The sequence below is a fragment of the Rattus norvegicus genome, chromosome 14 (genome assembly GCF_021556685.1).
Source record: "Rattus norvegicus strain SHRSP/BbbUtx chromosome 14, alternate assembly SHRSP_T2T, whole genome shotgun sequence".
NCBI lineage: Eukaryota > Metazoa > Chordata > Mammalia > Rodentia > Muridae > Rattus > Rattus norvegicus.
Genome location: NC_141547.1, coordinates 80,472,971 through 80,495,499, shown reverse-complemented (window position 1 = coordinate 80,495,499; position 22,529 = coordinate 80,472,971). Strand labels below are relative to the sequence as shown.

Sequence of the window (22,529 nt, the reverse complement as noted above, 5' to 3'; positions counted from 1 at the left end):
GATGCTATCTGGTGCTGGATAGAGGAGCATTATTTTTTATTATGGCAGCTTGCTATTTTTGTAACATGGTGATTTTGTTGAACACATTAAAGTACAGTAGTAACTGATCTCCCCCTCTTCCTGGATGAGTGAGGAGATGATTAAATGTTGATGTCAGCATCCATGAGCATATTCAGATGAGCTTCTGCTTCTGTTGAAAAGGATGCTGTGTTTGATTGTGGTCCGAAGCTTTGAAGCACTACTTGGCATCTCCTTCCTTGGAGGTCTCACTGTTTAAACATAACAGATTTGATAGCTTGTTGGTAAGGTGAGGTCCAGCTTGTCTCCACTAGGTCATCTTCATGTGAATCCGGTGGTTATACGGTTTTGTTCTAGGGATATTTCATTTTTTTAATAATGGTTTTAGCTGACATTCATGGAGAGAATGAATCCTTAGAAGTGTGCCACTAGTGAAAGGAAATCCTGTCTAGAGTATGTTTCTTTACAAAGCTGTGTCACACCATCATTTGGGCCCTCTGCTGGAAAAGTAGAATCAAGTCTCAAATAATGCCTTTTAAATTGTATCCTCTAGTATTATAGATGTAGGACAGTACTGTATCATACCTCTGTGGATGTAAAATAGCTTGTACCTGCTTTATGATACGTAGTAGTGACCATGCTTTATCAGAGCTGTTTTTAATGATGTTGCTCAGAATGTTTTCTTTCCAGATGATGATTGAGAAGCTAATTTAAAAAAAAATGGTGCCAGGTACCACAAGAGTAACAGAACTGTGCTGTTTTCTCGGGTTTTGTTTTTTTACTTTTTTTTTTTTTTAATGGAGTGTGCTGGATGTCTCTACAGTTTTGTTCAGATGACTGCAGAACCTGGAAAAGCTGTTGCTGCTGTTGATGCATAACACACTGCTATTATTGGTCTTTTTATATAAATATAAATATATATATACAGATATATAATTTGAATTTTTTGAAACTTTACCTGTGCTGTCAACTTTCGAAAAAAGTATCCCCGTTTACTGTGTTGAGTTGGCACTGTACAGAAATTAACAGCCATATTGGTCTAGAAATGTTGAACTTAAGTTTTTTCCATTTGTACAGGGGTAACACACTGTATTAAATATGTAAGGTCTTATATACGTGGGTTTGATTACAAAAACTAATAAAGTATTCTCTAAATAAAAAAAAAAAAGAAAGAAAAAGTATGAGTAGCCATTGCAAATTAAAACAAGGATTACAGTTCAAGGCTAGCCTTAGCTATACAGTAAGCTGGAGACCAACTTAGGCTAATTATTGAGACCCAGTCTTCCAAAACCAAGGACTGGGGATGTGGTTCAGCATCAGAAACGTAAAAGGACAGTAGCAAAACCCCTCAATCAGAAGCCATTAATACCTTGACCATCCTGGCTCAAACATAAAGGATCAATACCACCAACTGTTGGAGGAGTATGGAACAACAAGATCTTGCCAGCACTACTGAATGCAGGTGCTCTAGAAGTTCTTAGTGCCACACAGTCAGACCACAGTGTGGAGAAATCAGTGTCCGACTGCTCAGTATCCATGCAGAATTGCATGAGATGTTTGCTGAGTCCAGAGGCATATGATGTGTGTGGTGTGAAATTCTCTGAAGCAATATTGTTTTGGTGTTGTAATTATAAACCTAATAGATAATTTGGGTTGTTGTTAGCAAATAGAGTAAGTCAGCAGTGAACAAGCAGTTTTTTATGATGCTGTTGTCTTTAGGTTAGTTTAGCCTACACTTATGAAACCAAGGATGCTTTGTGTTTGGTGCTAACCATTATGAATGGAGGGGATTTGAAGTACCACATTTACAACCTGGGCAATCCTGGCTTTGAGGAGCAGAGAGCTGTGTTCTATGCTGCAGAGCTGTGCTGTGGCTTGGAAGATTTACAGAGGGAAAGAATTGTATACAGGTAAGAATGGTGCAACCTGTGTTAAAGCCTGGTCACCTAAGTCCTGGCTTCCACTGGGTGTTTCCTCTGACTCATACTTGCTGTCACGGGATGGGAAAGGCAACAGGGAGGCATTGGGTGGCATTCTGAAGGGGGTTGTCCCTTTAACTGTAGGACATAGCTAGTCAGAAATATACCTTGGTTTTCTTCTTTGTTTATCTTTACTCTTCTAAGACATTGTCTTTTGAAGGGGAACTTTCTCCTTAAGCTAATCAAATAGATAGTGTAAGCATGAGAAAACCTGTGTCCAGAATTCTGAGATACTTGACAGCCCTGATCATAATGTTTTAAGAAAATGACCGAATCAAATGTATTAAAAATGTTTTCAATTTGGAATTTATTAAGAAAATCAAATGCAGCCAATGATGGCACAGCCTTTAATCCCAGTATTTGAGATTCAAAAGCAGGTAGATCTCTCTCCGCCATTCTGGTCTACAGAGTGTTCCAGGACCGTCTGGGTCATGCAAAAACAACCTGTCTTGAAAAACCTAAATAAATAAGTAAATAAATAGTAAAATAAAATTAGTCTTTGTGGTTAGAATTAGCTTAAACAATCAGTATATTTACATTTGAAAATAATTCATCTCTCTTAGATATTGGGTTTTTTATTCAATGAATCTCATTTTGATCAGTCTCCCAGGCACTTCTGTTTTCTCTTTCAGATATTCACCTGCCAATCAGTCCCTAATGAGAATTTCTTACCTTTAAAAATAATACTTGTCTGTGTGACTGTGCTTGTGTGTGTGCATGTTTCCAGAAGCACACGTGTGAAAGGCCAAGGGCAGCTTTGGGTGTCAGTGACCTCCTTTCAGCTTACGTGAGATAGGGTCTCCTGTTTGCTGCAGTGTGCATCAAGATAGCTGGCCTGTGGGCTTCTGGGCATCTCTTGTCTCTGCCTCTCATTTCACCATAGGAACACTGGGATTATAGATGCACAGTATATCACCATGGGTTTGGGTGTTCAATTCAAACTCAGGACCTCATGCACAGCAAATTTACCCACTGAGCCATCTCCCTAGCCTCTAAAGAGAATTTTTAACCTTGTGCTTTTTTTTTTTTTTTTTTTTTTTCTTTTTCCGGAGCTGAGGACCGAACCCAGGGCCTTGTGCTTGCTAGGCAAGCGCTCTACCACTGAGCTAAATCCCCAACCCCTGTGCTTTTTAAAACTAAATTGCAGAGTGGCCTGTGTATCTCTGGCTCTCACCTCCCCCACTCAGTTGGTCATCACTTCACACTGGAATATTTTCATCAGACTGTTTTCCATGGTGAGCAGCTCAGTCCATGTCTTTCTCTTGTTAGCCAACTGACAGAAGCTTGCATTTCTCCCCACACTGCTGTGCTGCCCCAGTGCATTTTCCAGAAGATCCTGACAAGGCATGTTTGAATGCAGATCTGACCCCACTGTGTCTTCCTCTGGTATGGAACCCTTATTCACCAGACCCTTTAGGGTAACGGCTTTTTACTAACTTCTCCAGCCTTGTTTCCTGATAACCCTCATTGATTCCCTCAGCCCTTGTTATACAAGTACATTTGTGCTTTCCAGAACATCTAAGAAGTCTTTATAACTCCAGTCTTGGTAGTGTACTTCTCTGTGGATGCCTTCTTCACTGCAACCCCATTCCTGTTGATATGAGGACCTCTGCTCATCGTTCCTGAGGTATTCCAGGAATGCCTCTGTCTAAGTCACTGTTTATTGCTGCAAAGAGACATAATGACCAAGGCAACTCATAAAGGCAAGCACCCACTTAGGGCTGCTTACAGTTTCAGAGGCTTAGTTCTTATCATCATGGAGGCTGGCACTGGATCAGTAGCTGAGAGAGCTACCTTCTGATCTGGAGGCAGAGAGGCAGAAAGTCTAGGCCTGGCAAGGGCTTTTGAAATCTCACAGCCCACCAACCTTCCTCCAATAAGAGTATACCTCCCAATTCTTCTATCAAAGAATTCCACTCTCTGGTGACTAATCATTCAAATATGTGAGCCCATGGGAGCCATTCTTGTTCAAACCACCACATCCTTTTCCTGGCAGCCTGAATGCTGTCCCTCCAGCATCCCTATAGTGCTCTGAAGGGCAACTCTCAACCAAGAGTTGGTTACACCAGACTGTGAGCTTCTTGAGAGGCCCTGCTCTTGTTCCTTCTATAATGAGGGCTTTCATTTTGTTCTCTACCTTATATATTTTATAACAGATTGTTTCCCACAGACCAGACAACCAGCACTGCAGAGGAGCTGATAGCCTGACCTTCAGTCAGCAAGGGGAAATTACTGTCCTGACCATGATTGTCTAGAGACATAGGTGCTGCATCTGAATTGAGGATTCTAGGAATAAATTGTGTTTACAAGTGACTTCAGGTGAGACACACCTGTTTGCCTTCAACCTCAAGGTGAATTCCTAGGTTGCCTGGAAGAATCTCGTTTTCTTAATCTTTCACTGGTGTTTAGGCAGCATAGAGAAGGTATGATTGGGGCATTTCCATGAAAGCTGGTCCATTTCTCCCACCCTGTGTATCCATGGTGCTTACTTTCAGTGGTGCTTCAAGTGTTTTATGAATGAATGACTTTCAGCTTCTAAAAATGGCCCTCTCTTTTGTTTGAACACTGGTATGCCTCAAGGAAAAGGTGTTTTATTTTCAATATCTTCTTTCCTATTTTTATAAGTTGGCACTTGGCAATTTTTATTAAACCATATGCTAGAATGATGAAATTTGTTTTGTTTTGTTTGAGCTAGGGTCTCACTATGTAGCTTTGGTTGCCCTGGAACTTGCTGTGTAGACAAGGCTGGCCTCAAAATCATAGACATCTTCCTGCCTCTACCTCTGCTGGGGTTAAAAGTGTATAGAACCACTAGAGATGAACTTTATTAAAACCATGAGCTAGAGAGACAATAAAGTTTTAAAAGTTTGAATTTTCAGCACTCTCAAGATCAGGAAGCAGAAGAATGTGTGCTTTCTTTGCAGTCAGAATTGAGAGCCTACGAGAGGGGGCATAGAGCCAGGATACCTGGCTCCAAGCAGGTACTTTGGCACAGTTGAGTCTTTGCCGAGGTGAGCCTTATTCTTCCCATACATTTGCATACAGTCAACTCATGAGAGTCTTTCAGGAGTCCTGCTTTTAATGAGCCTGGAAAGTGGGAGGAGAAAGATAGCCTCACCTGGTTGGATGTGCCTCTGTGAGCGTCCTGGAGAAAGCCAGCATAGCAGTCCACTGAAACCCATGTGCTTGGAGGAGATAGGCAGAAGTAATCAAGGGCCTTTTAAGTCTTATGTTGTGTTGGTTTATATCTTAATGAGGACATTAGAAGAAGCCATAGGGTCACAAGGACCTTATCTCACATTTTACTGGACTACTCTGTCTTTTTCTTCTCTACAGAGCTCTCTTGGGTTTGTTCAAACATGAAGTCAGCAAAGGTGCCTGGCTCAGGATGGTTCAGGACTGCTGTCAGCCAGTAAGACTGCTGTAATATTTGATAGGCACAAACAATGAGCTGCCCAGGCCCACAAGTGCAAAACATGATCTTGGCAACAAAGACTTGCTTGTATGATCTGTGGGCTGTCATGGTTGGTTTTATACCTCTCCTTTGTTAAAAACACACAGTTTAAAATATTTGGTAGAAAACAAAACAAGTGAATGAAATCAAGTGTATGTATTGGAAGAGGCCTGAGAAGAAAAGTATTCTGTACACATACCCCCGCCCTCTGCTTTTCCTCTGGTTTTTCAAGACAGGGATTCTAACTGTGTTGGCCTAACTGTCCTGGAACTCACTTTGTAGAATAGGCTGCCTTGAACTCACAGATATCTACCTGCCCTTATCTCCCAAATGCTGGGATTAAACCACTATTTTTTATTTAAGAAGTTAACTTACAAAAAAAAAAGTCAACTTTCATTTAAAATAAGACAAAAAAAAATACAAACCAAATAGGTACATTTGTCTAGCTCCGTTCTTCACTCCCACACTCTTACCACACATTCCTGTTGTCCACTGTTAAGTTATATGTCTCTACAGGTATGCTCTTAAGGGTTGAAGGATTTGTCTTGTCCCTGGGTTCTTCCTATCCAGTTCTCTGCTTCCTGTCTATCACGAGGTGAACAGCCACCACCTACCATGATGTTCTTTCTCATCTAAGCCCTAAAGGCAACGAAGCCACCCAGCTTCTTCTCCTATGAGCCAAAGCAAACAAATAAAAAACCAAAACCAAACCAAAACAAAGAAAACCTTTTAAACTGTTTGTCTCCGTATTTGTCATAGTAACAGAAAGCCTAGAATTGGCCTGTTTGTTTGTTTGTTTGTTTGTTTTGGTAGTGCTGTGGTACTGGGGAGTCATACTGTGGATATGTGCATGCTATGTTCTTAGACTTTTACTGGCCATTTTTATATATTCTTAGGTAAATTTTGTATACAAATAGTTTGCATATTTTTAAATTAAGCTATTGTTTTTAATTTTTCTAGAACCAAGGTATTTACTATATATAATTAACATTCCTCCTATTGTTGTCCACTTTCTTTTCCTTTCCTTCTCTCCTTTATCTCCATCCTGTGTGTTTACACACTCTTGTGCTTATTTATGTAGTTGGAATTCGGAGTATGATGTCAGATATTGTTTCTTAGCTGCCTCCTCTTTCTATTTGAGGTAGTCTCTCACTGGCCTGGAACTTCATCAAGTAGGCTAGGCTGACTGGACAGCAAGTTCCAGTGATCTGTCTGTCTCATCTTGACATTGGTGGGATTACAAATTCAGGTTCTGATGCTTGCTAGGCAAGTGCTTTACTAATTGGGCCACTTTCCCAATTCCTTTGGTTTGAATTTTTCTTTTCTTTTTTAAGATTTATTTTATGTATATGAGTATACTGCAGCTGTCTTCAGACACACCAGGAGAGGGCATCGGATCCCATTACAGATGGTTGTGAGCCACCGTGTGGTTCTGGGAATTGAACTCAGGACCTCTGGAAGAGCAGTCAGTGCTCTTAACCACTGAGCGGACTTTTATTTTCTTAATGTTGTCTTTTGAAGTACAAAAAAATTTAACAAATTGAATTCACAAATTTTTCTTTTTACCTATCATATTTGGTACCATACCTAATAAATCATTACCTCTTCTATTTCTTGTAAGAGTTTTATGTTTTTAATGCTAATTTTTGGATAGTGTAGGTTGGAGTAAGGATTTGTTAATATGTACCTCAACACCATTTTTAAAAGTACTCTATTTTCCTATTGAATGACCATGACACTTTTGTCTAGAACCAGTAAATGGAGGGAGGGTTTATTTCTCAAATTTCAAGTCTCTTCATTCCATTGGGCTACTTGTCTGATTTGGGGTCAAAAATCACTGAATTAATTATATTGCTTTTAAAAAAAGTTTTAAAATCTGGAAATACAAGCCTTTAACTCTGTTCTTTTTAGCTGATTTTGTGTCATCCTGACAGGTCTTCTGCATTTCCGTACCAAGTTAGGATCAGCCTGTTGGTTTCTAAGAAGGCACCAAGTTGCTTCCTGAGTGTTTCTGTCAGCGCACATGTGGGGAAGGTGACTTGGTGAGCACACTGAGGCTTCGCGGCTATCTTCTGCCATCCCATCTGCCGCCCACTGAGCAGTATTCTGTAGTTCTTTGTACCTGCACCTCATGCTTTGTTTTATTAAGTTTGTTCCTTGGAGTTTCATTATTTCCTAGTGCTGTTTTCTTAACTTTTATTTTTAGATTATTTGTTGCTATAATGTAGAAATAGAATTGATTTTATGCAATGATCTTGTATTTTTCCTGAGCTGTTTTTATTAACTTTAGAAGTGTGTTGTGCATTACTTAGGATTTTTGTATCCATACCACCATGTTTTCTACGAAACGGTCTAAGTGGCTACTGTTTGTTCTTGTTTTTCTGAAGTAGAGCCATGTTGCCCTTCATGGTCCTTGAAGAGGATTTGTATGGCTGTATTCAAAGCTTTCCTCAGCCCGTCATCTCAAGCCTAGAAACATGAGAAAATCTAGCCTGACAGTGTTCTGTGTTTGTGTGCAGTGACTACAGACACAGTGCAGTTTGAGAATGACGTGGAGGCTAGCTCCACGTTACCCATGGGAAGCTGTGTGTGATGGCATGAGCAGAAGCAGAATCTGGAGTTTGTATAATAGAAGGCCAAGCCTACTTCTGTTTTATCTTGAGGGGTATGGAGACCATGCTTTCTCTCTGATCAAATATTAAACAGACATCAGTTATTTCTGTTTTACTTGGGTTGCCGTTTTCATTTTTTTCTTTGTGTAGATTGTTAGCTTTCAAGGGGACTTCTCTACTTGGGAGTTAAATTTATCTGTTTAATCATTAAGTCAGTTATCTTGTGCAAATTAAAGTTTCTAATTTAGGACCTTCTCATGACACAGTTTAGTATGTCAACTTTATGACCTCTTTTGTAAATAAATTTATATTCTTCTAGGACTGTGGAACCCAGGATGATGATTATATGTGGTTTGTGTTTTGGGGTCCAGCTGTGGTTTACCATCCTCTGCTTTCCCCTTTCCCCCCTCTCAGGGTTTCCAGATGTAGTGCACACCAGGTGGAAGGATGAAGGGAATCCTGAATGGGTGGAGTCCTGTAGGATCCCAGTCAATGGGAGAGAAAGCTGGGGGATGAGAGGGTGGTGGGGAGAAGGCCTTCTTTTTGAGAGTCTTAGTGCTGCAGTTCTTTTAGGTGAAGGCCCTTTCCAGTGATCTTCAATGAAACAGCTCTCTGATATGGTCTTTTTATTAATTAATTAATTAATTAATTGTTTTGTTTCCCAGTGTCACTATAGTTAGGAGGCAGCCTGTAAATAACAAAACTATGCTAGCTATAAACAAACCGTGCCTGCAGAACATGTAATGTTTTAGAGCAGCTGGGGGTATCTTAGGTTCTTTCTTCATTGTTATGATAAAATACTCTTGCAAAAGTAACTTCAAGGCAAAAAGTTTATTTTAGCTCACAGCTCTATGTTGTAGCTCATCTTAGTCAAGAAGTCGGAATGTGAGGGATCTAGTCACATTTAAATGAAGTCAGATGAGAGCATTGGGTGCATGCTTGTTGCTCAGGTGTTTTCTCTGCTTTATGCAGGCCAGGGTTGAGCCAGGGCAGTGGTGCCAACCACAGTGGCAGGAATTCCCATTCAGTCAATGAAGTCTGACCAGGCAGTGGCTGTGCACACCTTTAATCCTAGCTTGGAAGGCAGAGTAAGGCTATTCTCTGTGGGTTCAAGGCCAGCTTGGTCTATAGAGATAATTTCTAGGAAAACCAAGTCTGCACAAAGAAACCATAGCAGGCACAATCAGAGACCCACCTCCCAGGGTTTTCTAGATAGTAAGTTGACACTGAGAAGCACTAGCCATCATAGCATGCGTTGCCATTTTATCTTCCTGACGGGATGGCATTCATTCACAGAGAGGAATAGGGAAGGAATGTCTGTCCAACAGGCTCTAGTGTTGATATTTTCTAAAACAGGAGAAAACTAAAGTCTTGTCTTGTAGTTTCAGTGGAGTGTTCTACTTGTTATCAAGTAAGATGCAGACCGTGTGGCTTCATCTACTTAGTAGAATGCTGTAGTTGTAAGCATGCAGAGAAAATGCTGTTATAAAGTTACTAAGGGAATGGATGTTCACTGTTCATTGACTCTCTTTGCCTTGTGATTGAATTGTGGATTGAAAAAAATAACCATTTCTCCACTCTATGAAGAAGGGAGTTGAACTTGGTGGCATGCACCTGTTGGGAGGCTGAAGTGGGAGGATGGAGAGTGTGAGAACAGTCTTGTCTTCTTTAAGACCCTGCCTCCAAAGAGCAAAATAAAAGGAAAAGGAAGAGGGTGGTGGGAATAGTGTGGAGAAGAAAAACCCGAGAAGGACATAGTTGGACTTTACAGGTTTTCCAGTTGTGAGTTGGTCAAATAGGCCCTTACTTAGGCATTGTAAGCTTTCACACGAGATTTATCAGCAGCAGATATATGCCTGAACCCCATGCTAGGGTATACTCTGGGAAATAAGGCAAACACAGTACTGCCCCCCAAAGCGCATACCTTGCTGGTGGAGCTGGATGAAGACACACAGAAGGATTTATAGTGAGTAGTTTAAATAATAGACCAGAGCTTTTTTATGCTTTCTGAAACTTGTAAGGCTAAGGAAAGATTGCACTTTACAATGTTTATAAGAACTGCTCTGAACCATATTCTTTTAGGTTAGAATTTCTGCCTCTTACTATGTAGTTCTTCATATACAATATGATTTAAACATCTCTAATCCAAATATCTGAAATTTGAAAGTATTTTAAATCCAACCCCCCATGTGTGTGTGTGTGTGTGTGTGTGTGTGTGAGTTGCACATAAGTATATGCTTGTCTGTTTGTGTATGAATGCACATGTGTGTGTGGGTACATGTACAAGTGTGAACACATGCATTTGGAGGTCCTAAGTTGACACTGGTTTTCTTTCTTGATCACTCTCAACTTTATTTATTGTAGTAGGGTTTTGGTGAATTTGGAACTCACCAGTTCCAGCCAGTCTAGTTAACAGTTTTGCCCTAGGAATAGATATCCAGTTTCTGCCTCTTGAGTTCTGGGATTACAGGCTGCTGTGATTTCTGTGTACCTTTGATGTTAGTTCAGAAAGTCTGAACTCCAGTCTTCAGGTTTATGTGGTAAGCAGTTTATTTATTGAGTTATGTTTCTAGCCCTCAAAATGTTTGAGCACTGCTCCCATAAGTGGGAAATCACACACCAGACCTCATGTGCTAAGTCACAGTCAGTGCAGGTGCAAGGTTGGAGGTGTGTCACTGGTTGGGTGCTTGCCTCGAACGTGTAAGGCCTGGGTTCAGTCTGTAATACGACAATCAGGTGCATGCACACTAAGAATAGCGTGCAGACTGCCTTCAGGTTATGTGCACACTATGTATAAGAAACATAAGAGACTTTGTTTATATCTTAGACTGTTCTCAGAGTATCTCATTTATGTAGGTAAAGTATTTCAAAAGTCTGAAATCCAAAAGTACTCTTAGTCTCAAATATTTTAAATAAGTTATACTTAACCTATACTAGGAAGTAAACCCATTTCTTGAGTTGCTTTCAGAGGCAACTCAACATTTTAGAAAATGGACTCAGAATAATACTAGCTTTCTTTAAAGGTACTGGGTCCAAGTTTCTTAGTAAAGATCACTTAACACTCATGGCAGTAGGGGCTGCAGAAACAGCTTAGCAGTTATGAGTGTTTGCTGCTCTTATAGAAGGCCAGAGTTCAGATTCCAACACCCACATCAGGTAGTTCACAAATACCCATGGCTTCAATCCATAGGAACAGTTATATATATACATACATACATACATACATACATACATACATACATACATACATACACACACATATATGTATGTGTGTCATAAATAGTAATAAAAAATAAATCTTAAAGAACTCTTCATGGCAATTAGCCCATTAGTGCCTTTGTCTTTGCTTTCCATTCTCGCTCCAACCAGGAGAACAGTTCTTTCCTGTGCATGTTGGTGTCTAGATGCTTATTATATATATGGGCAGTAAGATAATTTTCTGACAGTGAGCACTAGCAAAGTAAAGATCTATTGATATCTGCAGAAGAGAAAGCAGATGAACTCCTGGAAAGAGGATCATGTAGTAGGAGAGAAGAGCTCTTTTAAAGTATTTTAAAAGCAAATTGTTGGGGTTGGGGATTTAGCTCAGTGGTAGAGCGCTTGCCTAGCAAGTGCAAGGCCCTGGGCTCGGTCCCCAGCTCCGGAAAAAAAGAAAAAAAAAAAAAAGCAAATTGTTAGAATTCATTGGATAAGCCACTTGTGTGGGGCTCATATTTGGATAGCTGGGCAGACATCTTGTTATTTTGCCAAAGAAATAAGTGTCACAGTTTATGAGTTTCTTCTTGCGATGGTGCTACCTATGCAGTGACAAACTCCCAGTGATCTGAGCCTGCTCATTGAAATGCAGAGTTTTCTGCTGCCGTGTCACTATTCCCTAAGACAGATTGCAGCTAGGGCTTGTTAAGGTTATCTTGCTCTGTTTAATATCCTGGTCTACCAGAAATGTTTCTGTCCAAAGGAAGAACAGGGACAAAAAAATGGAACAGAGACTGAAGGAAGGGCCAACCATGGACTGCTCCACCTGGGGATCCATCATGTCTGCAGACACCAAACCCTGTTTGACCAAACACTGTTGCTATGGTCAAGAGGTGCTTGCTGACAGTAATCTAGTGTGAAGGTTCCTGAGGAAGTCCAGCCAGCAACTGACCAATGCAGATGTGGATGCTTGGAGCCAACCATCAGATGGAGCTCAGGGAACCTGGTGGGGGAGCTGGTGGAAGGACTGGAGGATCAGAGGGGAATTGCAACCCCATTGGAAGAACAACAAAGGCTGGCATGACCACCCAGTTCTCCCAGAGTCTAGCCCACCAACCAAGGAGTGTTCCTGGAGGGAGCCATAGCTCCAGATATATATGTAGCACATGATGGCCTTGCCTGACAGCAACAGGTGGGGAGGCCCTTGGTCCTGGGGAGACTTGATGCCCAGCATAGGGGGATGCTGGAGTGGTGGGGAGGGTGCTGGAGTGTGGGTGGATGAGCACTGTCACAGAAGTAAAGGGGAGGGAGGATTACTGGGAATTGGGATATCATTTGAGATGCAAATGAATGGAATGATTGATAAAAAAATAATATCCTGGTCTAAACATTGAGGCTAATGTTCCAGTTGTTCTGAGTCGTGCCAACCTCAAGCTCTTCTCTTAGTGTCATTCTGAATTGTTCACATTGTGGGTGCAGCTTTCCTCTTTAGTGTGGCCCTGGTCTACCCCTTCTTGGTCTCATTCCCCAGAAAAGCCCGATGACTCGTTCTCCCAAGGCATCAATGAAAAAAGGAGAAAGCCATCCTGTGGTGGCAGGCAGGCCTAAAATGAGGGATAATAGGTGATTCATACCAGTTCAGAGCATTCTCTCTGAAGAGTATCTGCAATTCTGCTATCTCAAGACTCGGTAACAGGTTGTAAAATGGGATTGAAATGGAAAAGTACTACCTTTAGTAGGAAGCGGAGTATGAAACCAGAAAAGTAAGCTGGTGTTGTGTATGATGCATTGTAACACTGAGACTCCAGACAAAAACTGGTACCAGGAATGGAATATTCCTCTGATAGGCCTGAGGATTTGGGGACTTTGAATTTGGAAAGCTGTGGAATGCTTTAAGTGGGGCTTAAAGGACAATCCTAGTAGGACTATAGAAAACATTGGTGCGAAGGGTGATTTGAAATGTATAGACCTGGCCCAAGATGTTTCAGAGGAGAAGAATGTTAGTATGTGGCCTAGAGACTTTTTTTTTTTTTTTGTGATATTTTGGAGACGAATGTGGCTGCTTTTTGCCTGAGGCTAAATTGAAGATACTCAGATTAATTGTATTGACCAAGGAGGTCTCAAACAATCCAGTTTAGATTCTGTGCTGTGATTTAGTCTCATGAAGAGTATTTTGATGAAGCATAGCAAGCTTTAAAAGAAAAAATATAAGATGTTTGGTTCAAGTAATAAAGGGTTACCAGGAAGTAAAATGGAGCAGAATCCTGTGTTCAAGGAGATAAACATATTTAAGGGAGTGGTGACTTTGGGGCAAGATTACACCTAGCTAAGCTTACTGTTTATGCATTTGCTGTTGTACAAGGAATAATTTGGACTTTTAGTCTGGAATGAACTACAATACAGAAATGGAGGACACACCTATGATCCATGTTTTGAGGCTGGAAGACATAGGCTTTAGATCCAGATCTTGAGGCTAGTGGCCAGGGAAAGCTTAGGCCCAGGCATGGTGGTTGGTACACATCTTTAATCCCAGGAGACAGAGGTTCAAGGCCAGGAGAACTTGCTCTGTCCCAGGAGAACTCTGGGTTTAAGGCCGGCCTGGGACAGATTAAGTTCTAGGTGAAGAAAAGCTTAAGCACAGGCATGGTGAGACGCCTTTAAACCCAGCTTTTAGGAGACAGACCCATGCAGATCTCTTGAGTTCAAGGTCAGTCTACAGAGCAAGTTCCAGGACACAGCCAAGCTCAGGCAGTGAAGGAATTGGAAAACAGAAAGCTGGTGATAATGTAATAGAACAAGGGGGCTATGTTCTAGCTCCAGCAAGCAGCAGAACTTGGCAGCTTTGGCCATATGGCTCTGGCTTTAGTGTCAAGAATAGAAGGGATAATTGCTGGGACAATTGATGCTGGTTAGCTGTAGCTAAGAAGTTAGTGGTGTGTAAGAAGAGACCAGCATCATTGGAGTGAAATCTTTTGGAAAGTATTTTCTGAGAGCACAAAGAAGTTGTGTTCCAGGGATAGCCAAGCTTGGACCTCATGCTGCAGCTGCACTTGGTAATGTGTAAGATCACCCATGTGGTATTTTGAAGGTGTGAAGAGGTCATGGAGAGCAGCTGAGGCTTGGCACTCACTGTAAGAGGCCATAGAAACACCATTTGCAGTTGACAACCTAGGACTGAAGGGGTCTTGCAAAGAAGTTGAGGCTTGGCACCATGAAGAGAGCCTATTAGAGGTTATTGGTGAAGTCTAGTTGCAATGGAAGACTAGATGAATTGGAGATGCCAGTACTATACAATGATCACCAAGAACAGCAGCAGTGGAGTGGACTCAACCGGAGCCTAGAATGCTGGAGAAGAGACCCAAGCCCTGTGGCAGAACCCAGAAGACCATGATTGGATCCCAGACATTCTAACAAGAAGGTGTGAAGTGAAGTTACCTTGGATACCCCAAAATATTAGAGATGTCAAAGTCATGAGGAAAGCTGCTAGCAGTGAGTAGAAAGCTGCTAGCAGTGAGTAGAACCGTTCAAATAGAAAGAATTGTGCTGTAGTCATCAAATCAGAAAGGAGTTGGAAATGAGACATGAAGATGCAGAGTTTGGAGTTTGCCCAGTTGACTTTTGGTCTTGCTTTTGTCCAGGATATCCTTACTATGTCATTTTGAAATGATAATATATATCCTGAGATGTTGGAAGCATGTAATCTGCTTTTTGATTTTGATTTTTATAGGGGAATTATAGTTAACAGATTGCATGAATTTCAGAAGAGACATTATTAAGTCTGTTATAGACAGAGACTTTTGAAGTTGGACTAAATATATTTTGCATTATGCTATAGCTAGGTATGGCCCCCATGAACTCATGTGTTTGAACAAGCATATGGGAGTCAGGGAGTGGATTGTAGTGAATATGCTTACCCCAGGGAGGGGAACTATTAGGAGGTGTGACTTTATTGGAGTAGGTGTAGCCTTGTTGGAGGAAGTGTGTCACTGTGGGGGTGGGCTTTGAGATTCTCCACCTAGCTGCCTGAAAGATAGTCTTTTGTTGGTCTTCAAGTCAAGATATAGAACTCTTGGCTCCTCCAGTGCCAAGTCTGCCTGGACACAGCCATACTTCCTGCCATGTTGATAATGAACTGAACCTCAGAGCGTGTAAGCCAGCCCTAATTAAATGCTGTCCCTTATAAGAGTTGCCTTGGTCACAGTGTCTCTTCACAGCAATAGAAACCCTAAGGCACCATGTCTGTACTTACTATCAAGAATCTTTGTGTAAATGACTAGAGAAAGTGCATATTCAGTTCATGGCCATGACATACAGTGGGTAATCAGTGATAGATGGCTACTGTTACTGCTTTGGGTTGGGCATTCCTTATCTAAGCATGCATCATAGTGGATCAGATCTGGTTCCAAGCATTTTAGATTTCAGGTTTTTGACTAGCGTCCAGTATGTATTATTGCAACAATTCTTGTTTGTTCTAGTTTAGTTTTTGTCACTGTAATAAAACACTTTGACCAATACTCTGGGGAAGGAAAGGATTTGGCTTACCCTTCCATGCCACAGTTTGTCACTGACTGAAGTCAGGGCAGGAACTGAAGCAGAGACCTTAGAGAAATGTTTATTGGCTTACTTTTCCTGGCTCATTCAGCGAACACCTTATATAACCCAGGCCTACTTTTCAGGGATGGCACCACCCAAAGTGGTCTGGATCCTCCTATATCAATTAGCAATTAGGAAGATACTTTACACCAAGGCAATGATGGTACACACCTTTAATCCCTGAATTGTGTAGACACAGGCAAATCTCTGTGAGTTTGAGGCCAGCCTAGTATACAGAGTGAATTCCAGGACATCCAGAGCTACATAGAGAAATTCTGTCTTGAAAAACCAAAATTAAATTAAAAAGAAGATACTTTGTAGGCTAATCTGATGGAGGCAGTTTCTTACTTGAGGTTCCATCTCTCCAAACGACTGGTTTGTGTCTAGTTGACAAAAGCTAACCAGCATGGTTATTTTGTGAAATACCTACAGTGTCTTGTCTTCTGTCAGAGCGATAGTATTCTCAGTTGATTGTACAGCTGACTGTATAGAAGGACAGGCAAAGGGCAGCTTGCTACTCTTCAGTGAACCTGTAGATCACCAAGGACCAGGAAGAAATGTACGTTGGAGTCAGTAGGACTCAGGGTAGTCTTAAGATTTTCAGCATAACCAGAGCCATTCTGATGGCAGGCTACATTTAAGCAGAGGGGTTTGAGTGGAATGGGAGGATGTGAAATGGGAGGATGACTGGAAAGGATAGAAAATGAAGGAAAGTTCCGTGTTAAGAATAGTTTCATTTTAGTAATGTTTAATAGGGTTTTTAATTACCAAATGGACAGAGGGAAAACTTACAAATGCTCATTTTTCTTGTACCTAGAGAATGAATACATATATGCCCATTGGAAAACAACCCCTGCCAAGAGCTCCTGCCAGGCACCTGATTTCCCTACTCACTCTCTACCCTGGCCTTTCAGCCCTGACAGCGGTGACATCCACCCTGAGCCTCCTGAGCAAATGCTACCTTGACAGGGACCAGCTGCCTACTGCTGGCAGGTGCTCCCTTTGGATCTCGGGGGTTTTTCTGTGCTGGTCCTCTGTCACATCTTGCTGCTGTGTCATTTCTAGGGTATTGTCTTGCACTTCTGGCTTAGGCTGTCCTTTTCATACGCTCTAGGGATGTGTCCACATGTTGGGAGAGGTACTTAAGGAAGCTGAATTGCCCTCAAATGTGAAGTCATAATTAAATATAAGTTCTTTGAAAGGTTTTTTTGAAATGTAATGCATTTTAAAGTCTTAACAATAAGATAGAATGAGTAAAATTCATTTAGGACTAATTGCTTTCCTTACTCTGGGTTTACATACAGAATCACTGAAATGTCTTCAGCTTGGCAGGACTGTGCAAAGTAGTTCATTTTACATTCAACATATATATGATGCTTGCTGAGATTAATTCCTTTTGGTTTTTATAGTCATACATCACCATGTCTAGCAATGTAAAATTTTTGTAGAATTATTGAGCTGCCTGTAGTTATGGCTGAAGCCTGTAACAGCTTGGATTGCTCACAGAGGATGGTTTTACTTCCTGCCCTTCTAGCTCTAGCTTTTTGCCATCAAGATATCTGTGGCTGTTTCTCTTAGTGCTCAGGAACTGATTTCTGAATAACAGCTCTTTGTTGTTTCTTTCCTTGTAGAGACCTAAAACCAGAGAATATCCTCCTTGATGATCATGGTAAGTGAAGAAAGCCTTTCATGTTTAAGTGTAGGCTTGTCAAAGGGACACTGTACTTGAAAGCTAGTGTGGACATAGCCAGTTAATAATGCCGACTGGAAACAATAACTAAAAGAAACTCTTTGGGATGTGTTCTTAAAAAAAAAACACAAAAAACAAAACCAAAACACCCAAAACAATTGACATTGCCATCACCTGTACTTACATAAAAGCAGAGACGCCATATGTCAATGGTGAATGTTTTGAAGTAGGTGAAAATAGACCCACAGTGAGTATTTGCTCTTCTGATTTTGGCTGTTGTCCCATATTTCTTTTTTCTTTACTCCTTAGCCTTCTAAACTTGGCATGCTGCCCTCCGTGCTGTCCCCTTATCATATATCACTTTCACAGAGTAGGGGTGTAGAATGCTGCTGTGGGAACCCTGTGCTAGTAGATGGGGACTGTCCTTGTGTTTATCTCCTTGTTAGCTTCATGGGTGCCTTTGACATTGGTATCTCTGGATCAGAGAATGAGCCCTATTGCTAGGATGCTGATGTATTTATACTAAGTAGGAGCTTATGTCTAGTGATTCTTAGTGGCTAAAAGGATTTTTCTGTGGAGTAGAGAGCATGAACCAGAGCCAGAGTGATTCCTATAAAGAGTAGGCTCATGTGGTTCATTACTGAAGGCAAATGTGGAACACTATCAGTACTTTGCCTTAAGTTTCTCCTGCCACTGCTTTCTGCTTGCTATCTAACTTATGTACTGACCCAAGGAAGAGGACAGGTGCTTGGAATTTCATTTATGGAATAACTGAGAAGTAACTTGACTGCTTCCAACCCTTAAGTTTGTGATTTGTGCTGAGATGTGCTGCACTGGTATCTAGAGTTGACTTTGAAGGGAAGAGAACACATTATATTGTAAGACACCGAGTAGTTTACTAGGTGTGATATTAGGGTGAGTCTAAATCCTATGACAGGTGTCCTTAGAAGAACATTTTCTGTAATTAGTTACTTTTATAGGACTATAGCCAACATTTATGCCTTCCTATACACAAAACATATGTACTGTAGAGTTCTCTAGGTGAAGTATCTTAACTGGACTGTAGAGTTCTCTAGGTGAAGTATCTTAACTGGTAGTTATGAGGAGATAATGAACATTGCTCCTCTGTTTTCATCTGGAGGTTATTTACTGTGAAAGGCCTTCTTCAAGTATAAATATAATTTCATGCTGTTAGTGAAACTCAGTGTGCCGTATGAAATTACATTACATATGTAATGTTTAGATATTGCTGTTTTATACATTTTTATGTGTATTGTAGCTCTGGGTATGTAATCTCAAGCCTTGTATATCATATACAAACAAGGATTCTATTACTGAGCTATCCCCAGTCCTCATCAATACTATTTAGATGGACTTTGTCTCACAGTTATAAATTGTCACTAAAATGTTACTTCTCCCCATGATCTGTACATTGTGTGTGAACATGCACAGGACACATCCGAATTTCAGATCTTGGTCTAGCTCTGGAAATCCCAGAAGGGGAGATGGTTCGAGGAAGAGTTGGTACTGTTGGCTACATGGGTAAGTGAAAGATGACTTTGGTAGACCTTATCCTTTCCTACTAGGTGCCCCAGTGCTCAGAACCTAGAGGGAAGAATTAGCTTTTAATTTACTTTAATAGTATGAACCTCATTAAGCCATAGCAATAATGCTACATTAAAAGATTAATTTTTTTCCATCTTTAGGGTATTTCTTATTTACATTTCAAATGTAATTCCCTTTCCTGGTTTCCAGGCCACCATCCCCCTAACCGCTCCCTCTCCCCTTCAATATGGGTGTTCCCCTCCCCCAACAATCCCGTTCACTGGGGGGTCCAGTCTTGGCAGGACCAAGGGCTTCCCCTTCCACTGGTGCTCTTACTAGGCTATTCATTGCTACCTATGCAGTTGGAGCCCAGGGTCAGTCTACGTATAGTCTTTGGGTAGTGGCTTAGTCCCTGGAAGCTCTGGTTGCTTGGCATTGTTGTTCATATGGGGTCTCGAGCCCCTTCAAACTCTTCCAGTCCTTTCTCTGATTCCTTCAACGGGGGTCCCGTTCTCAGTTTAGTGGTTTGCTGCTGGCATTTGCCTCTGTATTTGCCATATTCTGACTGTATCTCTCAGGAGAGATCTACATCCGGTTCCTGTCAGCCTGCACTTCTTTGCTTCATCCATCTTATCTAGTTTGGTGGCTGTATATGTGTGGGCCACATGTGGAGCAGGCTCTGAATGGGTGTTCCTTCTGCCTCTGTTCTAAACTTTGCCTACCTATTCTTGTTCCCCTTTTAAAGAAGGAGTGAAGCATCCGCATTTTGGTCATCCTTCTTGAGTTTCATGTGTTCTGTGCATCTAGGGTAATTCAAGCATTTGGGCTAATAGCCACTTATCAATGAGTGCATGACATGTGTGTTTTTCTGTGATTGGGTTACCTCACTCAGGATGATATTTTCCAGTTCCATCCATTTGCCTACGAATTTCATAAAGTCATTGTTTTTGATAGCTGAGTAATATTCCATTGTGTAGATGTACCACATTTTCTTTATCCATTCCTCTGTTGAAGGGCATCGGGGTTCTTTCCAGCTTCTGGCTATTATAAATAAGGCTGCTATGAACATAGTGGAGCACGTGTCTTTGTGTCTTTTTTATATGTTGGGGCATCTTTTGGGTATATGCCCAAGAGAGAGATATCTGGGTCCTCAGGTAGTTCAATGTCCAATTTTCTGAGGAACCCCCAGACTGATTTCCAGAATGGTTGTACCAGTCTGCAACAATGGAGGAGTGTTCCTCTTTCTCCACATCCTCGCTAGCATCTGCTGTCGCCAGAAAAACATTAATTTTTAAAAATATTTGTATTACATGTCTTTATTTTTGTGTACATGTATGTGTACATATGAGTACCCCAGGGAGCACATGTCTAAGATGACAATTCAAGTGAGTCAGTTCTCTGCTTCCCCAAAATTCACATAGGCTTTAAGTTTAAAGCAAGCACTTTTACCCATTGAGCCATCTTGCCAGTCCCTGAAATAACACTTAATAAAGCTAATTATCACTGTGATACTTTGTATACAAACATGACAATTCACATTCTTCCTGTCTGAAAACAGTTAGCTGTAAGTTAAAGTAGTAGCCTAGGTTGTTTGGGGATTTCCATGGGTCCCTTTCAGCTAACAACTCAACTGGATGATACCCAGTCCCAGAACTGAAGCTTCATTTAGTGACAAGACATGGCCATTAGGAATTTTGACTCCCTCATTCATTTGGATTGCCTTCATATCGAAAGTTTCCACTGCACTAGATTTCCATACTGCCCCCCAATTCTCTTCAATTCTAAATGTCTTTCCCCCTGATACCTTCCTTCAATCCTGTCTTCCCCAACCTTTTCCCACATAATCCTCCCATTCTACCTCCCAACCCCTGATTCCAGTCCACCCATAAAATCTCTTTTATTTCCCCTTCCCAGGGAGATCTACGTGTCTCTCCTAGTCCTGTCTGCTATATCTAACCTCTCTGGGCCTATGCATTGTAGCTTAGTTATAATTTATTTAATGGTTAATATCCATATGTAACTAACTACATACATATTTATCTTTCTGGGTCTCAGATTACCTCACTCAGGATGTTCTGTTCCCTCGCCTGAAAATTTCCTGATGTCTCTTCCTTCCCTCCCTCCCTCCTTTTTCCTTCCTTCCTTTCTTTGAGCTGAGTAATACCCCATTTTGCAAATGTACCACATGTTCTTTATCCATTCTTCTGTTGAGATTGTTCCCAATTTCTGGATATTATGAATAGAGCAGCAATGGACATTGTTGGGTAAGTGTTAGAATGAATGTCATTTGGGTATATGCCCAGTAGTGGAATAGCTGGATCTTGATGTAAATCCTTTCCCATCTTTCTGAGGAACCGCTATACTGATCTCCATAGTGGCTGTGTAAGTTCACACTCCACCAGCAATGAAGGAAAGTCCTCCCCTTGCTCCACATCCTTACCAGTAAGATCTGTCATTGTGTTATTAATTATAGCCATTTTGACAGGTGTAAGATAGAATTTCAGTAGTTTTTATTTGTATTTCCCTGATGGCTAATGATGTTGAACATGTTAAGTACTTTTTAGCCACTTGAGAGTCCTCTATTGAGAATTCTGTTTATATCTGTACCCCAATTTTAATTGTTTTTTTATACCAAGTTTCTTGAGTTTGATATTTTGGATAATAGCCCTCTATCAGATGTAAAGTTGCTAAAAATCTTTTCCCATTCTGTAGGCTTCTACTTTGCTCTAATGATATCATTCTTTGCTATGTAGAAACTTTTCAGTTTGAGGTCCCATTTATTGTTGATCTTAGTGCCTGCATTGTCTGGGTTCTATTTAGAAAGCCATCTACTCTGCTAGCGTGCCCAAAGTTATCTTCCACTTTCTCTTTAGTATACCTGGTTTTATGTTAAAGTAGTTAATCCATTTGGAATTGAGCTTTTGTGCAGGGTACTAGGTATGGGTCTATTTGAATTATACAGTTTGGCCAGTGCCATTTGTTGAAGATGCTATCTTTTTTTTTCAGCATGTGTTTCTGGCTTCTTTATCAAAAATCGGGTATCTATAGGTATGTGGGTATATGGTTGGGCCTCAAATTCAAATTCATTAATCAGTATGTCTGTTTTTATGCCAATACCATGTGTTTGTTTTTTTTTTTTTATTACTTTTAGTATAGCTTGAGATCAGAAATGGTAAGACCTTCCACAGTTCTTTTATTGTTCAGGATTGTTTTAGCTATTCTGTTTTTTCCATATCAATTTGAATATTGTCCTTTCAAGATCTGTGAAGAATTTTGTTGGAATTTTGCTGGGGATTATACTGAACCTGTAGATTGCTTTAGTAGGGTTCTGAGCATTGGAGATCTTTCCATCTTCTGATACCTGTTTAAATTTCTTTGAAAGTCTGGTAGAATTCTGTATTAAAACCATTGGGCCCTGGGCTTTTTTTGGGAGAGAAACTTTT

The 22,529-nt window shown here is 40.9% G+C and overlaps 1 protein-coding gene across 29 annotated transcripts in view; it reads left to right on the top strand.

Moving 5' to 3' along the window:
- Grk4 (G protein-coupled receptor kinase 4) overlaps positions 1-22,529 on the top strand; it is a 75,043-nt gene that overhangs the window by 43,020 nt on the left and 9,494 nt on the right. For 11 of the 29 annotated variants that reach the window (XR_015636797.1, XR_015636796.1, XR_015636791.1 and 8 more), the window contains 3 exon segments: positions 1,738-1,928; positions 17,483-17,520; positions 18,994-19,083. Coding sequence is in view for 19 of the 29 variants with exons in the window: in XM_087584184.1 (XP_087440310.1) it covers positions 1,738-1,928; positions 17,483-17,520; positions 18,994-19,083 (319 nt within the window). In the remaining 10 variants the exon portion in view is untranslated. 29 annotated transcript variants of the gene reach the window in all.